This window comes from Chrysemys picta, chromosome 4 (genome assembly GCF_011386835.1).
Source record: "Chrysemys picta bellii isolate R12L10 chromosome 4, ASM1138683v2, whole genome shotgun sequence".
Lineage (NCBI taxonomy): Eukaryota > Metazoa > Chordata > Testudines > Emydidae > Chrysemys > Chrysemys picta.
In genome coordinates, this window is record NC_088794.1 from 135,833,585 (window position 1) to 135,858,587 (window position 25,003).

The window sequence follows — 25,003 nt, forward strand, 5'->3', positions numbered from 1 at the left end:
TTTTTAGGGTGTAGAGGTAATTCCCCACTGAGGGGAATATGGGTAGTTCACACTGCCCAGAGCTGTTTTTTCAGACTGTCTGCAGAATTAGGAAAGCATCACTGCTGCAGTTTCCACTCAGGTTCATGTTTACAGTTATCTTTGCAACCCTGAGGTCTGAAAACATTTTTTAAATTTAAGTCTGATTCTGAAATTCAGTTCTTGGCAAAGGGTAATTTCAGATAAAGTTCTGCAGGCTAGAGGATACACATGACCCTGAACATGCATGATCATCTACAAAACATGTGCATCATTTCCTTACTAACTAGCCAGAGTTGCATCTGAAGCAATATTAGTACAGAAACAGCATTTCTGTCAACTTATCCATAGGAATCTTCCATGGTGCTGTGTTCATTTTCCCTTTATTCCTTTGATACCATAAACCTTATGCTATTGTACATCATTTAGCATAATCCCATTGTCTTCCAGTCACTGCAGGAGTAATTGACTGTATAGCTACTTCCAAAGGCCAAGAGTAATACATAATATAACTGTATTTCTGCCGTCACTTACTGGAGGAAGTGGAGGAGGAACAGCTGGTGGCACCGGAATTTCATCTTCTACTGGGGAGCTGACCTCAGGTATGGGACTGGGTGATTGCTCAGTGGAAGGGACTACAGCAGGATTGTTATTATTGTCTTCAGTTGTCTCAGAGGTTTGGTTAGTGGTTTCAGTGCTAATCAGTTCCTCAGTGGCAGGAGAAGGTAATTCATTATCATTGGCATCTGATGAAGGAGGAGGTTCATCAGGAAGAGCAACTGTGGGTTGCACAGAAATAGGTTCTTCAATATTGCCATTGGTGCTAGTGTTTCCATTATCAACATCTGCTAAGTTGCCTATAAATTCCTGTGGGTTGCTTGGTTGATAAAAAGGAGCACTTTCTATTCCTCCAGCAAGTGTATTAAAGCGCTGATACAGTAGCTTCTGTATATTTGGTCCACTAGGCCCTTCAGGTTCAGTGATAGAGCTACGCTTCTTTAATGGCCTAGGAGCATTGGCTAATTTTCTTCTAAGAGCTTCAAGATCAGCATCACTTTGATATCGTAGGGGTGAATGCACAATAGGTGTAAGCTTAGTAGGACTGAGAGGGCGAGGAATGTTTTCCACATTGCTATTTTCACCTGATGGTGGAATGTTTTCCAGCTCTTGATCTTTTTCAGTGAACTCAATCTGAGGCTGAGACTGTGGCTGTGATGTGTGGGTGGGCAAAGATCCATGAAGGAATGGTAAAGGTGATGGAGAGGTTGAACCAGACTGTAGGACAGGTTTTCCATAAACTGAAGAGGAGAAAATAAAACAGTGAGGAACTGTTCTGAATTTATATCAAAAAGGTCATGCAATAAGCTGCTGGATGCGCATGCTGCTGTTTGTTCATAAATCAATATAGAAGAAAAAGATGTCAATAGCTAGGTTATGTTATAACCTATCACCCAGTTGGCTGATCAAACTAGTGATGGAGATACTTCTGATAGAGTTATAAACTATTCATTGATAAATGGTAAGAGGAGGGTTGTTTAAAAGAAAAGCCTGCCAGAGACTATTTCTTTAATCAATCTTTGTAAAGATACCTGGAATACAACATATTACATCTAATTCCAATAGTTAATTAGTATGTTTTAAAATAAAGATGTCTCTCAGCACATACCTATTTGCCACCTCAAAAACTACAAACGGGGTTAAATTAAATTGTGATGCCATATTGTTTGAATAAGAAAAAGCAAAATCCTCCTCCTTTCCTCTACATTTAGACAAGTTATTCAAACAACAAAATAATGCTTTTAAGGTAAGTGTATTTACATTAATCTCAACTAAATTATTATTTATTACAAACAGATCAAAAAGCAAGTCTACTGAGTAGATCTGAGGTAACAGTAGCCTATTTCAAAGGGAAAGGCAATAAATATATATATTCTACCTGCTTTTACTGATTTATTTAGGGTATTGTATACAGCCTGTTGATAGTTCTTTGGTGGTGTTGCTTGCTGAAGATACATTGAGTAGATGGAACTGGAGTTCACTGTTTGAGGTCCTTTTCTTGGAGACTGAGGCCTTGATCCTTTATCAGCTAGAAAAGGCCTGATAGCCACAGTTAAAGGGAGCTCAGGCCTGCCATCTCCGCCAGGAAATGAGGAGGGACCAGAAGGTTGATAAGTAGGGCTAGGAGGTACAGAAATTCTCTGTTGTATCTGCTGTGAGGAACTAGGCTGATGTATATTGCTCGATGGTGGTAATGGAACAGGTCTTTGCCGATTTGTTATACTGGAGCCAGGTCTTGGTAGGCTGCCATCCTTCCGCCTTTCCAGTGAATTTGTAGAACCTGTTCCTAAAGGAACAGGGCTTGGATAGGTTCCATAGTTTTGAGGCAACTGCTTACTTACACCAGGGATAGTAGGTGGCACTTTCCCCATATCAAGGCCCTAAATAAGAACAACAATACAAGTATTGTATGAAAAACTGGGCAGGCTGCACCATCTCACAAATAAAATAAAAATAACCAGGAGCAAAAACATGCACATCTTAACTAGTCAGATTCATATTTCTGAAGGATAAGGAATAATATACATTACATATATACACAATTATGAAGCATGTTTTTTAAAATTGTATTAGACATTATGCTTCTAGGAGATTTTCCACAGAAGACTCAAAGATCAAGAGAACCACCACGCATCAGAGAGAGAGAGAGAGAGAGAGAGAGAGAGAGAGAGAGAGAGAACGCACAAATCTTTCAAGCCCAGTGTAAGATATCTCCAATTACTATATGTAAATATGAATCAAAACAGTATTTGGATCATCAAGGGCTCAATTTTCAAACCTGAGTGCCTAGCTTTAGGCACCTAAGTTTGTAAGATTGACCACAAAATCCATTTGGTAATAAAGTGCAGTAAATCTACACTGCACTTCAAAAAAAAAAATTAAGACAAGGTCAGAACTTACAGTCTAAGAAAAATACAAACCACTGGACAATGGTGCAAACACCAGAGGACACAAAAAGACAACACTAGCAGGCTCAATATACGATGGATTTGAATTTTTTTTTTTTTTAAAGGATGTTGAAGGAAAAGAAGAGGGAGGGTGATAAGTGGATAATGGGAAGTTATGCCAAGCAGCAGCAAGTGACAACATGAAAGGTGTGAAACTGAGAAGGGAGGAGGAGACAAAACATGTAAAGGGAGAGGATTAGGACTAGGAAAGGGCTTGAGGGGGAGAGTCGGAGAAAGTGAAAGCAGAGATGTACATGAGTGGCAATACACAGGACCCCGAAGGTGAGGGACAGGAGTTGAAACTTGATGTGATAAGAGACAGGAAGACAGTGAAAGAATTTGAAGAAGGGAGATGAAGAAGATTTTATTAGTGATATTTTTGATAAATGGAAGGGAAGAAGTGAGATGAGCAGAGACCTGAGGCAAACCCTGCTAAAGAGGCCAAAGCCATAGTCAAAAGTTTGATAAAACAAGATTTATAAAAATACTACACAAATTTGACAGACATTATGAGGTTACTGGTTTTTATATGCCGCATACGAAACCCACCAGTTTATCAGTACTTCCTAATACTGAAGATGGCAAAGGTTGACTGGATACAGTTCCTTGTTTTAAAGCAGTATCCATGCTTGATTCCTTCCAGTCTGCATTGGAGATTTGAGGTGGTTTTACCACGGGAGTTGAACTCTGTTTAAGTGTCGGCCAATTTCCATCATTAGCTTGAAATAGAGGGAAAATGTGATATTTATGGTTACCAGTGCCGATCACTGTAAACAAGCAAAACATTTGAAGTGGAATCCATTATTCAGATTAGTTTAATCTCAATGGAATTAATATGATGCAAAAATCAGATAAGCTCTCATTAATGTTAGTGTCTGATCCAGAAGAACAGAATAAAAGCTTAACCACCAGGAACAATAAGCTATTCGTTACCCTTTGACATTCAAATTAATTATATTAAAATCAGCTCTAATGACAGATGGTGAATATTTGGGTGCTAACTGCAATTTCAGCTATCATATTCCAAAATTAAACTTTTTTTTTTTTTAAAGTTCATCTATACATAGAAATATGCCATTAGCGGTCAATATTTGATAATTTTTGGTGAACTACCAAGATACAAGGCTAAATTCTGCAATGTATCAATGTATATCATGAGTAACTGCATTAACTTCAGTGGAGTTTTTCCAAATTGGCACCTGTAGAACTGAACAGAATTTGGCCCAGAGTCATTGATATGTAAGTAAAGACTTGCTGTAACTACATTAATTCCAGTAAACAAAAATCTTCCAAAGTATGCATTAATGTCTTTCTTCTCTTTCCACTACCCTCAGTAATTATAATAGTGTCTCCCCATTAAAGATTTAATTTTTCAGAAATTAATCTTAAATCAGTTGAAAATTTCAAGCCACAGGCATATTTATTCATTGTATGCAAAAATATTATGCACAATTGCTTGTAAATTGAAGTTGCCAGTCCTTGACTAAGTCTTTAATGCTTTAGTGTACAATTTTAGTAATTGGAGGAAACAATTCACTTTCTATTTTCCCAACTAGGATAAAAGTTTTAAAACTATCTGAAAGTTAGACCAGTGCTGTTACACTGTAAAACAGTTTTGAATTAGTGCTTTATTCTCCTGTTTAAAAGATCATATTTCAGTTGCTAAACTCACTCTTGCTCTATGAGGTGGATACGGTTGTTTTCGTCCCCCCCACTGCTCTGTAGTGACCATAGCAAAACAATTTAATAGTAGTATTGATGACCTGTGAAAGAGGCACATACAGCCTTACTTTACCAGAGGATCGTAATTGAAATGCCAAGTCTTATGTGGAGAAAGGGGAATTTATTGGGATTCCTGGAACCACACGGTGAGGAGATCAAATGAAGGTCAGCGATACTCAGTGACAAAGCCTTCCCCTTCATCTCAACTTTACAGAAAAATTCTATCTAGGCCTCTCACTGATCCTTTTTTCCATTTCCAGATTTGTCACCATACACTATCTTGTACAGTTTTTTCCAAAAACAATTTGACTGCTACCCCACAAATAGGCCACATAAGGGTGTGGTAGATACAATGCAGTTTACATCACTCATCTTAGGGCTTATGAACCTGAGCCACTTTTATTTGACATCCAATTTCTAAAGAAGTTAGAATCTGGACACTGTTCAGCAACCCATATTTCCACCATGCCAGTCCACATTCAGAGTTTATCAGCTCATTAATCTGTCTTTACCCTAGCTCACGATTATGTGATCTATTTTCTATCCTTTACTCATTTGAAAGTTACACACTCTGCATGTGAGATGCCCTAGTAATTATCTTTTAAATGATCTTTCCTAAACGTAACACAAAAAAGTTACAATAACATTTTAATTTCAAATCAATCTAGGTTGAATTCTGAGAGATGATTACGTTGGGATAAGAATGCCTGATTGTTAATTTAATACAGTTAAAATCATTGTATATTTTTTGCCCAAAGCACTTTGTATAACATACAGTCCAGAAACTGCTTTTCAGAGTTTGCAGAATGCCAGGAAGTGCTGTAGTCAGGGCCGACATCAAGATCTGACACTGTCCATAAACTGTGCACCTTGTTTTTATTACCATCATCTAGGTAACAAGAGTAAGACCAAAAGAGACAAAAGTAAAAAATACGTGCCTCTAAGAAAGGGCAATTTTTCTAAATGGATATATATTTACTATATGATAGACCTAAGATGTTTTTTAATTCTAGCATGTTTATTACAGTTCCAGTTCATAGATCAATTCCAGCATTTCCTATATCCTATTTACACTAAACAAAGGAATGAAGATTTAGATTTAGTAGTTTAGATTTAGTAGGTAAGAATGAAAAGAGGCAAGTACTAAACTTACTGAAGGGGTAAGAAATAGCAAGACATCATAAAACATATTTCACTCTTATAAATATACATGCACACAGGTTTAAAAAGAATGCTCAAAGAGCTAGACAATTGCATAAAAAATGTGCATTGAGTATAAAATTTCAATTTTTAGAACTCTAGGGACAAGTGCACTTATCCTTCGAATTCTACGGTGAGGAATAGGAACCAAATATGTTCAACGTCTGTCCCTCCAACCTCTCCAGTGTCTCTCTTAAGGGGCCTGGTCTACAGGTTGCTTTAATTCGCACCAGAAGGGTGTAAATTTTAGTCCACACTACTGTGTTGCACACTAACTAGTCTGCGTGGACCCTGTTGGTGTGCACCAAAAGTTCCCTAGTACAAACTAACATAGTCCCACTTAAAACAGTACCATGTTAACGTGCATTAGGAAACTTTTAGTGTCAGCAGGGTCCACTTGGGCCAGTTAGTGCAAGACACACTAGTGAGGACTAAAATTTACACCCCTCTGTTGTGGCCTAAGGCACTATATAGACATGTTCTTGGTTTCCTTCAGTTTCAGAATGCACCTGATCTCATCTTTCTGCCCCCTATATATCAGTCAAACACGTCTGCCAAGTATCATGGACCTTGCATGGCATACATGCATGGAGACTGCCTCTCACATTACCATCTAAACTGAGTGTCACACATTCAGCTAAACTGCAGTAACAGCCTACAAATACAGCTTTGGCCGCTAGAAGCTGCTGGGGAGAGGTGCTAAGCAGCTGCTGTCTGCTACTCCCTCTGGTGGATCTGACCAGAGAAGGACCAGCAGTTAGGAACAAGCAAGCCCTGACAGTGGCAGCTAGGCTTGCCAACCCTCCAGGTTTGTACTGGAGTCTCCAGGAATTAAAGATTAATCTTTAATTAAAGATAATGTCATGTGATGAAACCTCCAGGAATTCATCCAACCAAAGTTGGCAACCCAAGGGCAGCAGCAAGCAAAGGCAAGGACAGAAGGTGAGAGGGATGCAGTACTGGCCCTAGGCTCCCCTATCCAGCAACCAGCCAGTCTCCTAACTCAGACACTACCATTCACCAAGCTGACCTGCTACCCTGACAGGCCCCTGCTATCCCCTACTCCTACTCAGCCCTCAATCACCTCACCCAGTTGCCCATAATTCCCTTAGGTATCACAAAGCCACTTCCAGCTACATCTTCCCCCAAGACACCTCCACCAACCCAGCTGTCCCCTGCTTCCTCCAAACTATCAAGTTATCCTCCTGGATCTTCCTAAAAGTCTAACTATCCAGCTGCCCCCGACACCCTTTGTGAACCCCAGCCATCTTCAAATCCTTCCCCTCCACCCAAGCCTCCATCTTCCCTCAGCCACTGAGCTTCCCCCATCTTTCACTACCCAGACACTTCCACAAACCCAGCTTCCCTTAGCTAGTCCCTCCTCCAACACTCCCAACACTTCTGTTGCCTTCATCTTCTGCCCATGCACCCTCCAAAAATCCAACTTCCCTTCAATATCCCTCAGCCACTCCCGCTAACCCTATTGCCCAGCTTCTCTCTCTCTCTCTCTCTCTCTCTCTCTCACACACACACACACACACAGACTTTCATCTAATTATTTAGTCATTTTTCTAGTATATTCTAACAGTAACCGTATACTATAAACCAACAATCTGAAGATACTTGATTTCACTATTACTATTATATTTGGGCCTTTTATAGAACTTTGTATTCATAGATTTCAGACCAATTGATAAACAGGAGATAATGCTTATCCCACAGTCATGTAGCAAGTGAATTGCAAAAGCAAGCGTGAAATCCTAGTCCCACTGAAGTCAATGGGAATTTTGCCATTGACTTCAAGGGGGCTGAGATTTCACCCCAGGACCAGAAATCAGATCTCCCAATTCCCAGCGCAGAAGATCATATAAATCCTCATAGCCTCACACATAATCCTATCTCCAAAGTAAACCTACACATGCCAGGTCTCTCCAACATTGTGAATTCACCCTAATTTATAGATTGATTACCTATACAAAGTTTCTAGTAAGTTTTTGTAACTATTCTTTCAGTATCTTTTTAGACCTAAACACTCAATGGGGCAAACTCATCTGGCAATACTCAAGGGATGAATTTGCCCCAAATCCATTTACTTTCTTTTAATCTCCAAATTAGCCTCTTAGAAAGTTTACATTATAATAGTATATCTACTGCATACCAGGACACAGCACAGTTTCAAAAATTGCTGTTTAATATGCATCTGTATGCATGAGCTCAAATGACCATATTAAAAACTGGCATTCTTAGCTAGCCAGCTATCATCTACACACTCACAGTGCAGGGTGTCAGACAGAGTAGGTGCCAGGCAGATGACACTTTGAACAGCAGACTGAAGAGAGGAAGTGGGAGGTGACAGAATAGGATCCACTATTATGTCTAAATCAGAAATCTTCCAGGTTCCTGGAGATTTTTTCACACACCCATAATCTGTCTCTACAGGACAGGCAGATTCAGTCACACACAAAAAGAAAGAAAAAAAGTGGTGGAAAAACTACAATATAATGGCAATGCAGAAATTAGAACAGGAAAACTCAGAAATACAGAAATAAACACATGACACTTGAAATAAAAAAAATCTCAAATTTGATTTTTTTTCTAGCAGTGGATAGACAATATTTTCATATACAGCTCTTTTGAAAAATTTGCTTTAAATACAATTAGAATCATAAGCATGTAAAGTAAGAACTAGTCTACACTACAAAGTCTTAGAGAGAACAATCTCTCTTTTACTGTCTAAAAAGGTCTAATGCAGAATAACCCCTTGGGGTAGAATACAGCAGCTCTAAAAGTACATATGCAATTATCCAAAAAAATTGTGAGATTTACAAATACCAAAATGGTGTTTGCATATAAACTGCAACTTATGAATTGACCCTTTCCATGTGATAAGAGACTTAAATGCAATAAAACAGAAGCCAACACAAAGGAGTTGCTAATCTGTCATCTCACTTAAAAGGTGACCCCAATCCACGTCCTGTGGACAGAGGTTTAGGACTGTGCATTTCTCAGTCTTAAAAAGAGATTCTTTGTTACCAACCCATTCTTTGGAGTTTTGACTTTATTAAGACATTTACTGACAAATTGTCCAGTGCAGAGAGCTCTAGGAGAATGTGAGCCAATAGGCTCAAGCACCCAAGGCATAGATGATATAGGTGGTTTCCTACTCCTTCTCATATGGGGCCTGGTGTATTACAATATAGACAGAATTGTTAATTATGAGATACATGGGGGCCATAGTGTTGAAGAACATATTATAGATATGACTGCAGAGAAGTCATTATTAGCCTTCATTAGCCGCAGTCGGAAAGGACTTGGCAGTTAGAATACTAAAGGACATTCCACTGCAGAAGTAGCACAAGACAGACACACACCCCAGAGCCAGAAACAATCATTTTCAAACTTATTTCGGCAAGCTCTCCTCTTGCTGGGGAAACAGGCCTGAGAATAGAAATCTATCACAACTTCATTTTTTGAGAAGCAGTGTATTTTGCCCAATTCAATACTACTTAAAAAAAAAATTAAGACAAAGCAGAATACTTTTAAAAAACAGATGAAAACAAAATGCTGCAAAAATTAGTTGTATTATATTTACAGATTAAATTGGCGTTACATACTGGATTTTAAAATACAAACTGATTTAAAATCTATTATTTAGAAGCAAACACTCCTAGAGCAAAATTGTTCATGGTCACATTTCTGACAATTGTACATGCTCTTTTGTAGGTGCCATATTCAGTTCATTAGCCATGTAAAAGTCTGGCAAAGCTGTGGAGACACTCAGCCTCTTAGGAAAAATGAGTGAGAAGAGACAAAAATACCTCACATCTATCTCGAATGACTAATATGCCCAATTCACAGAATAGCACTGAGAAGTCTAGCTCACTTTGACCAGAGAAGATTGTCAAGACATGCGATCTCCAAGGACCACTCCTTTGCCTCCTCCTACACCAAATATTTTAATAACCATTACACTTAAGTATTTACCAGATTTTGATCTCCCATGAGTCGCAGTGGAAGCAATGGTGAGAGACTGTGGTTTCACTGGGTCTACTGGTACAGCATAACTGCCAGCGCTAGGAACTTGGATGTAAGGCCCCACTGCTGCTACTCTTCCTGAAGCAGTCAGAGATGATTGGGGCGATGATGTTCCATTAATACGATTTAACTAAAATAGACAAATCAAAAATGTCTATTTATCTAGGCATTTCTAGTGTGTTAAGAAACAGTATGGTTGAATAATCTAGAATTATGCACTCTAGACACGTTTGTTAATCAAATTTGTTAATCAAATTTGAACCAGAAAAGCAGATTTCTATTCCACAAGACAGACTTTGCCCACCTGAAACTAACATAGTTCTCAACCATGGCTATATTTTCCACAAGGAAAATATTTTCCTTCTGTTCAAGGGCTTGCTTCACCTCAGACATTATAAGATTGGGGCCCTAATAGGGCACTGAAAACCAAAAGTGAATCTAACTGTAAGTGACCCCTCCATCTGGGCCTTTACCTGGTCATCAGAAAACACACACACAGTTAGGGTGACCAGATACCAAGCGTGAAAAATCAGTTTGGGGTGGGAGGGGGTAATAGTTGCCTACATAAGACAAAGCCCCTAATATTGGGATTTCTGGTCACCCTACATATGGTGTCCAGCATGCAGTTGACCACTGTGCTTAATTTGTAATGAAAGAGGTGCTGGGGCTCAAGCAATTTTTTTACATTTATAACTGATGCAGCAAGCCCAGAGGTGCCGGGGCTACGAACTGCCAAGCCTAGAAGTGCCGGGGCTCAGCCTTGCAAGCCCTGGCACAAATTAAACACTAGTTGACCAGGTTATTCAACTACGGGCAGATCATCAAACCGCTTAAATGAAAGTCACCTTTCTGCTCCAGGCATGGAGGTGGTGATTTTCATATTTGGGAACAAATATTTTACTAATTATCCAAACCTAACAAATGCCCTGATGGAAAGCCAAAAATTAAGCCCTCGTTTCTGAAATATTGTTACTGTTGCAAATTTTAAACAATACCCTAGTTCCTAACATAAAAATAAAAGGAAACACATTGCAATCTAAGCTTTTCTTAATCTCTGTGGAAAGAATGACAAAATTCTGGATTTCTAAAGTTTACTATTCTCAAAAGAAGTGTTTTTGTAATTGTGGTTTTTCAGCTGGAGAAAAAAAGTTACATTTTATGACTTTTTTAGGTTGTTGAAACCACTAAAATGTGGCCCTTTTAATAGTTTATCTTACAGGAATGTTTTCTTTTTGACGTGCCTCAACTTTTTTCTTGTATAGTCGCTCACGCAGCTCATTGATACGCTTGTCCATCATAGCCACCTCCATGTTACGTTTGTTTAAAAGTTCTTTCTGCTGCTGAAGCTTGGAGTTCTGCTCCTGGTTAAGCCTATTACGAATCTTTAAAAATGCAATTGTTATAATTACAGTAGATATTTTATTTCATCTGCTGTCAAAATATTTTATAAGATATCCAAAGACATGAAGTAATATAGATCAACTAAGTCTACACTTCTACATAGCCTGTTAAGTAAACATTTGCATTGAAATACAATTCTTTAGAAAAAGACTCAAAAGAAAATATATCCTAGGAAGGAATTGTACGTTCATGAGTATATGCTGAATCATCCAATTTATGGCAACTCCAAGCATCTAAGCATAAAGATGTTTCATGAAGGAACACTGATGAGATGAAAACCAAATCATATATAATATTTGATAGTAAGCTCATCTTTTTAAAGTCAGTTAATTTTTAACTACCTGGATGGTAAAAAAAAATATTTAAAAAAAAAAAGTCAGTTTCAACAACAGAAGCTATACTACGGATTCTGCTTCCAATTCCAAATGAAACCTCTTGATGGATGAATGGGATGCTAACTGAACTGGTGCATAGGCTAGACACTGATTTTCCTTTCTACGTGGGAATTAAGGTGAAACCTTTATTTGAAGGCTTCTAAAGGTTAAGGGGGTGGGTTACCTCTACAGTTTAAAATCAATCATTGCGTCCTTCATAATTATTTTTCTTGTCTCCCCATTGGCTCTCTTTGGCACCTTCAATAATTCTGATAGTTTGTCCCAGTTCTCCACTTCCCATGTTGATATTACATACAAAAAAAACCTGAGGCAAATTTACATCTTCATAAATATGTAGAGGGTCAAAATGACAACAAGCAAAAATACAGACATCTCAGCAATCTGTTAAGCATGTTTGCACTTAGAATTGCTCCAGAAATGGAGATGCACCTAGTGTAAGTGATAGGGGAAAAAAGGTCACTTCTTTTTCAATTAAATAAAAATGTAAGAACATGGTATAATATTGTGCAACCTGGTATAATACTTTAAATGAAGTTTCCCTCCACTTCAGAGAAAAAAATTATATTATATTTTAGTGATTGTTAAAGAGCACATCCCAATTACATGAAATCATCATACAAGAGTGTCCCCGTTAAAAAAAAAGAAAAAAATCACATCAATCCATACCAGGGATCAGCAACCTTTGGCACGCAGCCCGCCAGGGTAAGCACCCTGGCGAGCCGCGCCAGTTTACCTACCTGCCGCGTCCGCAGGTTTGGCCGATCGTGGCTCTCACTGGCCGCGCTTCACCATCCCAGGCCAATGGGGGCTGTGGGGAGCGGCGGCCAGCACATCCCTCGGCCCGCACTGCTTCCCGCAGCCCCCATCGGCCTGGAGCGGCGAACCACTTCAGTGGGACCCACAATTGGCTGAACCTGCGGCCACGGCAGTAAAACAAACCGGCCCGGCCAAAGGTTGCCGATCCCTGATCTATACTCAAAGGTTCAGAGCCTAAGGATAAAAGAAATACATGCATCCCAAGAAAGTGAGAATTGTCAAAAAGCATTACTTGTATTTCCCATTTTTAAACTAATACATGGTAGAGCTCACATCTCAACCACAAAACACTATAAGCAAATTATAAAATCCATCAAAAAGAACAGGAGTACTTGTGGCACCTTAGAGACTAACAAATTTATTAGAGCATGTTAGTCTCTAAGGTGCCACAAGTACTCCTGTTCTTTTTGAGGATACAGACTAACACGGCTGCTACCCTGAAACCTATAAAATCCATGAAATCCTGGCAAAATGACATGTAGTTAAATATTTGTAATTTCATACATATAAACCAGAAACCATAGCAATGTAAACAAAATACTTTACCTTCTAAATTAATAAGATCTACATTATAGCTATAAAGGTATACTCAGAGAAATAAGGTATAGGGTAACTGCAAATTTTTCTTGTATTTGCAGTTTATATTTTACTTCTGATGATTCTGTTAAAATATAATCAGGACAGGCTTGTTATTTAGCCCCTATACATTTTAATTATATCATACATTCACTATTATGTTTTCAGACTGCATTTTACAATGGATATTTTCACTGCTTAATCATACTTTCTAGCTATGAAAGCACCTTACACAATGTTTACTATACCTACTACCTCACAAAAGAGAAAAGATTAAGATCTGAAAAATTAGTCTGAGAGAATACATTTTAGAAAAAAGGAAAACAGAAAAAGCACTAGTTTACATGTAGAGTTCAATTTTTGCATATACATTCTCTTCATTGCTGAGTAATCCTCTTCAAAACATTTACACAGGTTATTATATTATTTACAAGTTCTAACAAAGTGGTGATAAAAACCACGGTTTTGAAAATTAATGAAGTTCCCTTTATCTGAGGTTTATACACTTAATGTGCCCTTACAAATTAAAACACATTCCATCATACTGGTTAATGGGGTTTCCCAAAACCAAGTACAACACTAGTTGTAACACCAGGTGGGGGAGGTAAATATTACTTTTGTTAATCTACAGATATTGTGAAAAATGTCCCAGTTAATGGTTTACCTGTAGTTCTTGGTACAACTTTTTTAATTCTACAGCTGCAGGTCCTGTCATCTGTCCGTTATAAGATTGGAATCCATTCAATTTCCCTTTCCTTAAGTCCTCCAATTGCTGAGTTAGCTGATCCACTTTTAACACTGCAGCTTGTAACTCCTGCTGCTTCTCCTGGAACATGGCACTGATATGCTCAATTTCAGTAGCTATAATTAACAAAAAACAAACCAAAACAACCAAATGAAATACCAGTACAACTGTCTTGTGTACTTTCATGGTTCTAAACATACAGCTATTGGAAACTGTAGTCCTACATACAGAACTTTTCCATCAATTTAACATAGCATACAAACTTATGCTTATAACATGCTAATGTAATTTGCAAAAAGCTGAACATATTTACTAAAATCTATTATTTAATTTCTTATTTTATTAATTCACTTGTGAAAGACCCTTTGTAAAAATAGAACAAATACTCAATTCAATATCCTGTTGCTATACTAATATTTGCAAGTTACAGTAAAAAATATAAGTGAAATTAACAATGGAAATAGATTTGAAAAATCCACATACACAGATTGCCATTCATGATCTTGCTGTAGTCCACTTGTCCTCTCATGGCACGTATTTTTTTCAGCTTTGACTCCTGGGTCTCCACCCGTTCTTTAAGTTTTTGAAGCTTTTCACTCTCGGAAATAGACTGCTGCTGACGGCGTTCTTGCTGCTTCAGATAACGTAAACGTTGTTCCTGCCAAAACAAGGAGAACATGTAATCTAATTTTAGAGGAATTTTTTTAATAGTTGGATAACGGCAAAACAAACAACAAAACTTGACTTTAAAGAAACGCAAACTTCACTATCAACTTTGGATGGTTTTCTTGCCTATACAGCTTTTCTAAATAAATAAATAAAATCACATATGATAGTAAAATTTAATTAAAATGTACAATACTACTCCTAGAAAAACCTACTATGATTTGTGCCCACACAAATTTGTCTTCAAAAAATAGAAACAGGGCACACTGCTTTTGAAGCTACTAAGTCAAACGTCAAATGTACACCAAAACCAATTTCAGACTAAACATTCATTCCAACACATCTGTGAAGCTTCCGCAAGCATTTGTTTCCTGCTGCTAGCAACACGCTTCCTGCTGTTGCAAAATGTCTTCCAACCCTCCATTACTCAATTTCCCAAAGGAAGCAAACAATGGTCAGTAGAGGATTTTAGACAGGCAAAGATAAGGAGATCTGCTGTAAGATAAAGTTTCAGCTCTCTAAATGACAGCCCATGCACTGAGCAAATAAGGGAAATGTTTCTTTTTTTCCAATATAATTTCTTCCCGAGAACTGCAAATACAGCAAACTCTGTTAGCTTGAATCCATTTAAATGTATTTCAGTCCTGTAGTCCAAGCATGCAATACATACTGTATATATTATGTAGCATCTGTAATAGTGTCACAAAATGCTTCACAGAAATAAAAAACTTTGAACATAGACTCACTTTCTAATATATAAACATGAATGTAACACAAAGAGGTAACAACATCATTTTAAAGACGCATATAACTAAGGAGTCATACTAATATTCCATGTCTACTGTTTATTAAGCTGTAGTGTTCTATATTGCCTGGATTTAGAAGTATTTGTTAATGCAGCAGATTTCTCAGGCTCTTTCTTTTATTCCAAATGTTGCAGTGTATTTTTCTAAATTCTTGAAAATTATATATGTATATGTTGAAGGAAATCTATAAATAAGCTGTTCATAGATAAAATTATATAAGTCTTTAAATTGTTGCAGTTGTCTCTTTTCCACTCCTTTGTATTTTTACCTTAGCAACCAACATTTGCTGTTGGTTTTCAATCTGCTGCTGTTGTCTGGCAGCCATATCTTGAAGTTCTGAGAGTGTGAGTTCAACACGTGGATTCCCAACCTGCAGAAAGCACAAAGCACTACACTAAGATGATTATTTATTTACACACGTTGAATTTTGTGACATCAGAAACCAGACATCACTAGTCTAAGAATGTTTTTAAGTCCCAATTAGAATCTAAAATACATTTTCTTTTCTTTTCTTCCTCTGAGCTTTGCCAGAGTTTTATGCATTTGGACCACAGCTAAAAAGCAACCAACAAAGGGATTACAAATGCCACAAATCAGATTTTCCAGAAACACAAGATCAGAATTTCATAATATGTAATTTACTTGTTTGTTTTCTGTTTCTAGCTTTCTGAATACCCTTGGTTCTATGAGAGTACTGTTCTATATGTTATCTCTTGGACATGTACCAAATGTAACAAATACTTGATGTTCCTGGGTTTTTATTTTCTAGATGAGACTTTTTCCTTAATTATGGTGAACTATGTATTTTGTGAGCAAAGGCACATGCAGGAATTAATTTCTAACAATTATTATTCAAAGTGTAGTCTCTTTAAAAATCTAAGTCTTTCAGGCTCTTAAGCCTGGAGGGAGAGGTGGGCTTGAGAGCCCTAGCTCCAACCCAAGCCCACATCAAAGCACTGTCCTACACAGATATTTTTACAGCACGGAGTCTGTGGACCAAGACTGGGAGGCTTGCTCCGAGAGGCAGTGCAGACATGTCCGCAGAGGGGCAGCAAGAGTGGCACCCCATCCCTAATAACAGCTCCCATAGCAGAAGAGGAAGGATGGACCCCTATAAGAAGGACGGCAGTGGGAGGCAGAAGATTGATGATACCATGGAGAGAGAAGAGAATACAAGGCAGAAAAAGCAAGGAAGTGGATGAAGAAGGGAAGCAAATATGGAAGACAAAAAATGAGGAGAAAACAATGCTGCTACTCAAAGAAAGAGTAGACCAAAAGATAAGAGAAAAGAGAACAACAGAAAACAGTACACAAAAATGAAAATGGTACAATGCCAAAGAATGAGTAAGACAGAGAGACAAAGGGGGGGGGGGGAGAGAGAGAGAAAGGGAAAAGCTGGAATAGATACATCTTTTAGGTTTGATATTATTTATTTTAAATGTGTTTATTTTTATTGAATTTCTATGGCAGATTTCCAGTTTCTGGCCTAAAGGTTGTCTCTCCCACCCTTATTTAAATTGAGCAAGTTACATGTGGTGTTGTCATGAATCATCTCAGTGGTCCTCAAAGAAATCCTAAAGACAATTCTGACTTTTGCCAATAGATATATCGGAAAGAATGCACATGGGGCTTTTTTTGTTTTTAACTTCCCAGTGAAAGTAAAGATTTTCACGCTTCAGACAGTCATGAAAATTCCTCATAAGGATTACATGCAAGATGGCCATCACAAGCTTTAAAGAGTTAAAAATCCTATTTTTTCTCCCCCACAACAGCACATGAAAGCAGTTTTTCCTCCAGTGGGAATAAATATTAATAAAAATGAGAAGAAAAAAAACCAAACAAAATATAGGAAAGCTACCATTTTTTGATGAGCTATTACAGCTTAAGATCCATTTTTTGGCAGATTTAATATAAATTAAATTGAGGCCAACAAATTATTGTGCAGTGTTTTCACAAATTTTGCATGTGAAAGGTAACAAAAACCTTCACAAAACTGAAGTCAAATCATCTAATATTTGGGCAATTTTAACACTTTGTTAATGAGGAGCAATTACTGAATATTATTTACAATTTGTAAAGCACTTTCAAGATATGAAATGCTAAGTATTGTTTTAACAGGAATCTAATATACTATTCAAATTATTTCAATAATCTCAGTCTTTTATTAAAAAAAAACCCAAGTCATTTCTACCTATACACTCATGCCTTCTACTCTGTGAAACATGTTCATAAAAAGAACTTTTTTAAAAGTGGGAGTATAAAAAACAAAGCGAAAGTAAATTCCAAAAGTTGAAACTGCTCTCTCTCGTTCACCAAATATCTGCTCTGCTACATTTAGATAAATGAATGTTGCAATACCAGAACTGCACTACATTCTTGTCAAACAGAACATAGTATGCCAACACCTGAATAGTTGGAAGAGTTGGTAGGAGAAAACAGTGCAACTTCTGTTACAACTGGTTTGAAATTTAATGCAATCAGTAAAGTTTAGTAATGAAACAGGCAGGGTATTGTGCTGGCATTGTAATCATTTTACATTCAGTGCAGCATTTGAGCCAATGCATACGATTACATTATTAATAACGAAGTTAAATGTACACCATATCCTACCCCATTACAAGCACTCCCAAAGAAAAAATCAAAGGAAGTTAAAAAGCGCTTTGGAAGTGTTGTGAGATGAAACTCAAAACAATGCTTACACAAGGGAAGAGAGATTTTAAGATTCATAGACAAGGCAAAGGAACAATCACAGGGAAATCTAAGACAAACCCCACATATCCTGGCATCTGAGAGGAGATCTGGTTCAGAGTCTCTCTGCTCCTTGGTCCTCCCAAGTTGCCTTGCATTATAGTTCTGTAATGATCTGAGCTGCCAACTGATCCTCTGCCATACCAGTGTCTTATCCCCAACCCCAAGAGAGGAAAACTCCTGCTCTGAAATCCGCCAGGTAACAGAGAAACAGGGCACTTGAGTAACTGACCTCCAGCTCTGCTACACACTGCTCTGAAATCTACAGATCTCCAGTCTTTGTGTCCCTGCAGAGTGGTTTCTTTGAGGTCCAAGTAGTGGGGAATGGAAAGCAATGATTTTGACAAGCTCACATTAAGGTGGGCTTTCTGCTTCTTTGTTGCCCTTCACAATATAGAATGAAAAGAAGCAAAGGTTCCCCTAGTCACAAGAACAGACTCATAAAACTACTGTATATTCATATTGCAACAGGGATTGCTGCATGGGGGGGGGGGGGGGAGGGGAAGGAATGGCAAATAATGCATTTTAACATTTTTTATATTTTATATACAACAATATCTTAACAATATCACTGTAACTTCATAGTCTTCCTGAGAGGTCATACTTTACAACACAGAATATTTAAGTGTTCCTTTCAGGTGAGTGTCCTTTTTATTCAATAGCACCCAGTGATAGCATAATAAAAAGTAATATGCACATAGTCATTTCCTATTGTCAAAGCACTGCACTAACACTTAGCTAATCCTTCAAAACATTCCTATGAGTTAAGCATCCTTCCCATTTGACAGATGAGGAACAAACACAGAGGATAAGTTACTTGCCCAATGCTACATACTAAGTCAATAGCAAAGCAAGGATTAGAACTCAGGAAGGTTTCATATTCTCATAACCAAACTCATTCCAGTACACTATTCTGCCTCAATATCTGCTAATTATTTCAAACTTTGTTTTTTTGTTTTGTTTTGTTTTTTTACTGAATTACATTTCATTTTTATGTAAAGGAAACGCAGATTATTTCCATTCAGGTTTTTATTTTATATCCATCCTGAAATTCAGATTGGAAAGAATTTTTATAGACCTATTTTAATTTAGAATACAAGCTGTTTGTCTGTCATCACTTACCCTACAGTAAATCAACAAATGTGCAAGTTTAACTATAGCCTGAATATATAAATTGTATATATTATTACATAAACTCACACATACATACACTCACACACAAAATCAGCTCAGATGCATGAAAGCAGTTCAGTCACTAGGGAGATCCAAATTTGGAATATTTCCTTTTCAAGCTGCTAAGGCGTCAGTATGATATAAACATGACTCACTTAAATTCCAGAGGGAATTCCACTCTGTGAACACCTCCTGCTGGTCATATTATAGAGCTGAATTAGAGCTCATATTGGAAATAGTAACCCATGTAACCCTACTCCTAGTAAATGTCAGCATCAATAGAAACTGTTTATAAAAGATGAATAGGTGATTAAACGGGTAGGGTATGGAATAGTGGCCCTAAAAATCAAGGGGTATAAAAACACTTGCATAATGTCTAGATCAGATATAGAACACTTTGGTATTAATTGGATTTACCAAATGAGGGAAAATCCTAGATATTAGTAGTTTGTACTAATTTTTTTAAGTAGCATGACTGTAACATAGACATCTTTTCCACGGTATTCTCCTTTATAGGTCTCATACCTTCTCTAAGCTTGCTGCTTACTATTACCATAAAATGGCCAAGACATTTTACAATGAGCTATATATTAAAGCGGGGCTCAAAATGAAAAAGAAAGTAGCAGTACTTTTCTAAGTTCCATCCACAAATCAGCATATGCTCACTTAAAGACACAAAGATAAGATACCAAAATGAAATGCTGCTCCTAGTATATTGTGCACATGTTGAAAATAATCACACCTGCTCTGTTGCGTTTCTTAGGCATGACTCCCTATAGGGCTCAGATATTCTCTGGGCTCAGCTGGTCTTCTTGGGCTTGGATCCCTCAGTTGGGCTCAGGATATCCCTGATCCTTTTTGTGTTTGGTGGACTTCAGGCTTGGCTCCTGACTGGTAGGGTGCAGATGCTTCCCGGTTCTCCCTGCTTGATGGCTCCAAGGGTCAGAATGGGGAAAATAGGTGGTATTCTCCCATGCACCACAGATTTTATACAAAATGAGACACCACTTGCACTAAACTGTGCAGATCTGCAAAGTCCTTCCTTCTTGTATGCTTTGATCAGCAGTGAAAGTTGGCAATATTGACATTTAAATTACCATCCTTAAGCTTCAGACTGCCCCCTCTCTTCCCGCCTAAGACATATGGCAGCAATCCACATCTCTCAGAGCTATTGTTCAGAATGTCTGCAGACTCAGGAAAACATCGCTGCATCAGGTTATTTTGTTCACATTTTCAAGATAATCATCCCAACAATAAGGCTAAACACTTTTTTCCCCCCCAAAATGAAAGCTCAGATCCTGGAGTACAAAATGACAATCTTTAAGAAAATAACTGGTTTTCAGAGCCACCACAAGCTATCCCAATTTGACTCCTGATAACTAAGAACTCAGTGCGCTACTCTAGATCAGTATGTTTTATGCATATCTTTTAAAATCTATTATTATTCTTAACACATGCCACAGCATATAGAACAGGAGAGCATGATAAATTCATACATTAGCCTCTCCTTATAGAAGCCTCTGAGAATATTTGTATATAAACTAATTTCATAGTGCAAAAACATTTAACTTACATACATAAAGGTTTAAAAAAAGCTATTTATATAATCTGCAAAAAACAAACAAGAAAACCCTGACAGCCAGCATTTTAGTTACAAATCTTCTCTAAAATTTCTAAATCTTTATTTTACTGAAAACCATTATGGCTAAGTGCCTTTCACTATTAAAATAACTGCACAGTGTTGAGCAGGAGGAGAAGGGGAGGGAGGAGATTTAAACCTGCAGTTTCACTCGCTGCTGCCCTCTTTTCATCCACATGAGAAATGAAGTACAGAAACCAAGCAAGATTCCTCTTCAGTTTCAAGTTAATTATTTTCAGAAAGATTGTAAAAAACAACATATGTTAGACGTCCCAAGTATAGTAGCATAGTCTTTGAAACATCAGGAAATTTAGCAAAAAGACAAAAATTCCAAAATATTTTCTCTTGTCAAGATCTAGTTGAATATATCAGTTTGTTTCAACAATTTTATCTTCACTGATGTAGTTTATAATAATCTGTATTCAATTCAAGCAAAACTACTGAGAAAACAAGGGAAAGTTTGGAACAGTTTTTTAGTCAGTCCAAGTCCTTCTTCAAAAGTACTGCTGTGTTACAGTATAATGCAAAACAGCACAGTATGTATCCTTAATGAGATCATCCTTCCAATAAATTTCTTCTACTCATACTAGCTATTACATGGCGTCACTCGCCTTTCACAACAAACCTGAACCTATCACATTTAAGCCTTAAAACATCTCCCTATTCCTGCAGCAAGGAAAATCTACCTCCTCTGGGATTGCACTTTTTACAACAACAACAAGAGCACTGCAAATATCTACTCCTCCAGATTCCACAAATTCACTTGCAATATAGTGATAAATTCCAGGAGATGGGTCTGCTGAACTGTAACTTTCTTTACATTCATCACTTGGGTGTCTTACACTCTAAAATGAACTCCTAAATAAATGTTGTTGATTCAGTTATCAAACATTACAGATGTGTAATAAACTACCTCTCATAAACAAAAGCATTCACAAAGTACTTCCCGTCTATGCCCATGAATTGCTTACAGGTAGTAAACATTTTTAAAAAACGTTGCACCTGTTTTGCTCATCGTATCATCTTGAAAGCTCATCTGGCAAGAGCAATTTGCAACAAATAACAAGGCTTGAGGGGAGGAAGGATATCCCAGTGGTTGGGGCACTGGCTTAGAATATGGAAGACGAAGATTCAGTTTCCTGTTCTGCCAGCTCCCTGTGTGATCTTGGGCAAGTCACTTAGCCTCTCTATACCTCAGTTGCCCATATGTAGACAGGTTTCAGAGAGGTAGCCCTGTTAGTCTGTATCAGCAAAAACAACGAGGAGCCTTGTGGCACCTTAGAGACTAACAAATGTATTTGGGCATAAGCTTTCGTGGGCTAGAACCCACTTCATCAGATGTATGAAGTGAAAAATACAGAAGGAGGTATAAATACATGAAAGGATGGGGGTTGCTTTACCAAGTGTGAGGTCAGTTTAACGAGATAAATCAATTAACAACAGGATACCAAGGGAGGAAAATTAACTTTTAAAGCAAAACCTAAAGTTAATTTCCCCAATACTAATTTCTCCCTACTGTTACTCACATCTTCTTGTCAACTGTCTGTAATGGGCCACTCTCTTACCACTTCAAAAGTTATTTTTCCTCCTTTGGTATCCTGCTTGTTAGTCTCTAAGGTGCCACAAGGACTTCTCATTGTTTCATCTGTAGACAGGTATTGCTGGAATAAAAACTGCCCATTTCAAACATCATGAAAAAGTGATGTCCCTGTGAGCTGGTCATGGGACACCCACATACAATGGGGCTTGAAATTTTAATTTCTGATGTATAACTCCTGCTGGTGGCTACCATTTTGCGGAACAGTAATATCTGTGGCACTGGCGAACCGGAAGTCAGATTATAAAAAAGTTTCTGTACTATTCTATTACTAAACCATCTCAAGAAATGCCTTACCATTTAAACATTTTTATCATTTATAAAATATATATGTGATTAAATAATTATTTCCACATTTCAGTCTGGGTACTCTGAGGTCTATTTTCTTGATCCTCTTGTTTCTTTTCTTCCTTTACAGCATGGTTTTGGGATAGAAGTATCTCTCCTGTTGTCTACCCCCTCTCCTGGCATGTCTCCCCCACCTACCTAATTTGCTTATGAGTCATAATGAAATGGCTCATCTACAGGCAGCCCAGAAGACTGGCAGAGGAAACACTGCATCTGAACTCACACAGAATTTCTTCTAATGCAGACAGACATTCTTAATCAATGAGGATAGATCCCAGGAGCTTCCATCCAGCCCACTCCCAAAGACCCTATCCTTCAAGTTAAAGTGAGTATCTCAGCTGGCTGTTAGTTGTACTGCCAACCCCAACTGTTCAAAAGTCGTAAGAAAAGCCCACAAAACCGTGAGATTTAAAAAATACACTGCAGCGGGGAAGAAGCCTTCAGAGTTCAGTCAAGTCACATTTTCCAGATTTTCTCCATAACCACAAGGGCTAGAAACTTTCATAATAAAATAAAATAACCAGAGAATCTCAGGATTCCAGGAGCTGTTGCTTGAGGAAAATAAATATTTTGCAACTCATAATAAAGTCACAAAAACTGGCAACACGTGTTAGCTGTAGTAGAAATATCCATTACAAACCCTTAACCAGTAGTTCCTGTCCACCCTATTCTCCCCCTCCCCAAGGACAGAAAGGAGATGAAGATACTGACACTGCTTCTTCCCTCTCCAGAGTTCTGCACCAGGCCAGGGGAGCCTCCAGTATCACCAGTCTCCTGAAATAGGTGGCTGTTGCCCAGGGCTCCACCTTCTCTCAGATGTTCTTGCCCCTATGTGCTGCCTTCCTCTCCCCATCTGGTGTGCTGCCCCTGAGCCCAGTGCTGCCTGCCCCCATTCCCTCATTTACGTTAGTACCTCAAATCCCCTTGATGTGGTGCTGCTGCCCCTCTACACCCACACCTAGCCCCAGGTCCCGGCTCTCTATTCACTAGAGGTGTCTTCTGGGACTTGCCCAGATGGCATCTCCCTTCTCCTCCCATTGTCTTCAGGGGACCACTGTGTCCCCAATCCAATAGACAGCAGAATCTTCAGGGAAAGAGAGGTAGCCATTCCCAACCCCAGCAATGCCCAGGCCTTCCAGCAGACTGACCTCTGCCAGCCATGAGGTAGCTCCACCTCAATTTAAGGCATTCCCTGCTAATAAGGGGTTTTCTCCAACACATGCATAGGGAAACCCCCTTCTACAGAGGTGGGGCTTCCCCTGGGCCAGCAAAGTTCAGTCTGCCTACAGAGCTGAGCAGAGTCATGTCAGATGGCCATTTTTCTTCTCCCTGCTCACTAAATTCCTTGCTCTGTTTGATTAGACAGCAACCTCTCCCTTGTTAGCCTCCTCTAAAGACATGAGGGGAGATCTGGCCACATCCTGAAAACAGATGAATGGGAGAGGGGGAGGCCATCAGAACCCCCCAGAAAAAAAAAACTGGTTAGCAATAAGGTTGGACCTGTGGTTAGGTAGGAGAGGGAAGAGTTGTCTTATTTTAAGGTGGTGCTAGGGGGCAGCAGCACATCAAGGTTTGAAGGTAGCATAAGGGGTCAGGCTATATGATGGGGCGGGAGTAGTCCTGGCAGCAGGGGCACATGCAGAAGCAACAGTACAAAGTGGGGAATGCAGCAACAGCCACCTATTTTAATGGGGTTGGGGATTTCAGGAACCACATCCCTATCCTGGGCCTCATGGCCAGGAACAGAACTCTACAGTGTGAAAAGAAGCAACACCAGCATCTTATCAGGCTACAAGGACGGGATAGGAAGGGCTAGAAGGTGGCAACAAGTTGTTTCTCAGGTTTGGAACAGCTGAGAAGTGGAGTTTTCCATCAATGTGTGTAGCAGTTATAGGACTGGCTGCCCTTTTCTAACAAATGGGGTATTAGGGAAAAGCAGCCAATGAGATGAAAAAGTTTATCTAAATTAGTTTACCCTCAGAGGCATGTAGAAGGGTCTAGAAACCCATAAGCAACAGAGAGACTCCACAGAGTTGGCAGATCTGGGTGTGGGTAAAGGTGCTTGTGGAATGGGCAGATTTGGAGGGATGGAATGGGTGTGAAGAATGAGTGA

General features: G+C 38.5%; 1 protein-coding gene across 49 annotated transcripts in view; it reads right to left on the bottom strand.

The window, feature by feature from the left end:
* Positions 1–25,003, bottom strand: part of PPP1R13B (protein phosphatase 1 regulatory subunit 13B) — a 107,682-nt gene that overhangs the window by 12,214 nt on the left and 70,465 nt on the right. For 6 of the 49 annotated variants that reach the window (XR_010600784.1, XM_065593684.1, XM_065593695.1 and 3 more), the window contains 8 exons: positions 15,654–15,755; positions 14,397–14,571; positions 13,833–14,029; positions 11,198–11,362; positions 9,930–10,110; positions 3,573–3,742; positions 1,955–2,456; positions 553–1,316 (listed from right to left, as the gene is read on the bottom strand). Coding sequence is in view for 45 of the 49 variants with exons in the window: in XM_065593684.1 (XP_065449756.1) it covers positions 553–1,316; positions 1,955–2,456; positions 3,573–3,742; positions 9,930–10,110; positions 11,198–11,362; positions 13,833–14,029; positions 14,397–14,571; positions 15,654–15,755 (2,256 nt within the window). In the remaining 4 variants the exon portion in view is untranslated. Of the gene's footprint in view, positions 1–552; positions 1,317–1,954; positions 2,457–3,572; positions 3,791–5,520; positions 5,635–8,219; positions 8,379–9,929; positions 10,111–11,197; positions 11,363–13,832; positions 14,030–14,396; positions 14,572–14,794; positions 14,898–15,653; positions 15,756–21,084; positions 21,133–25,003 lie in introns of those variants that run through there. The other 43 variants (XR_010600782.1, XM_008168196.4, XM_065593687.1 and 40 more) reach the window with 19 other exon arrangements.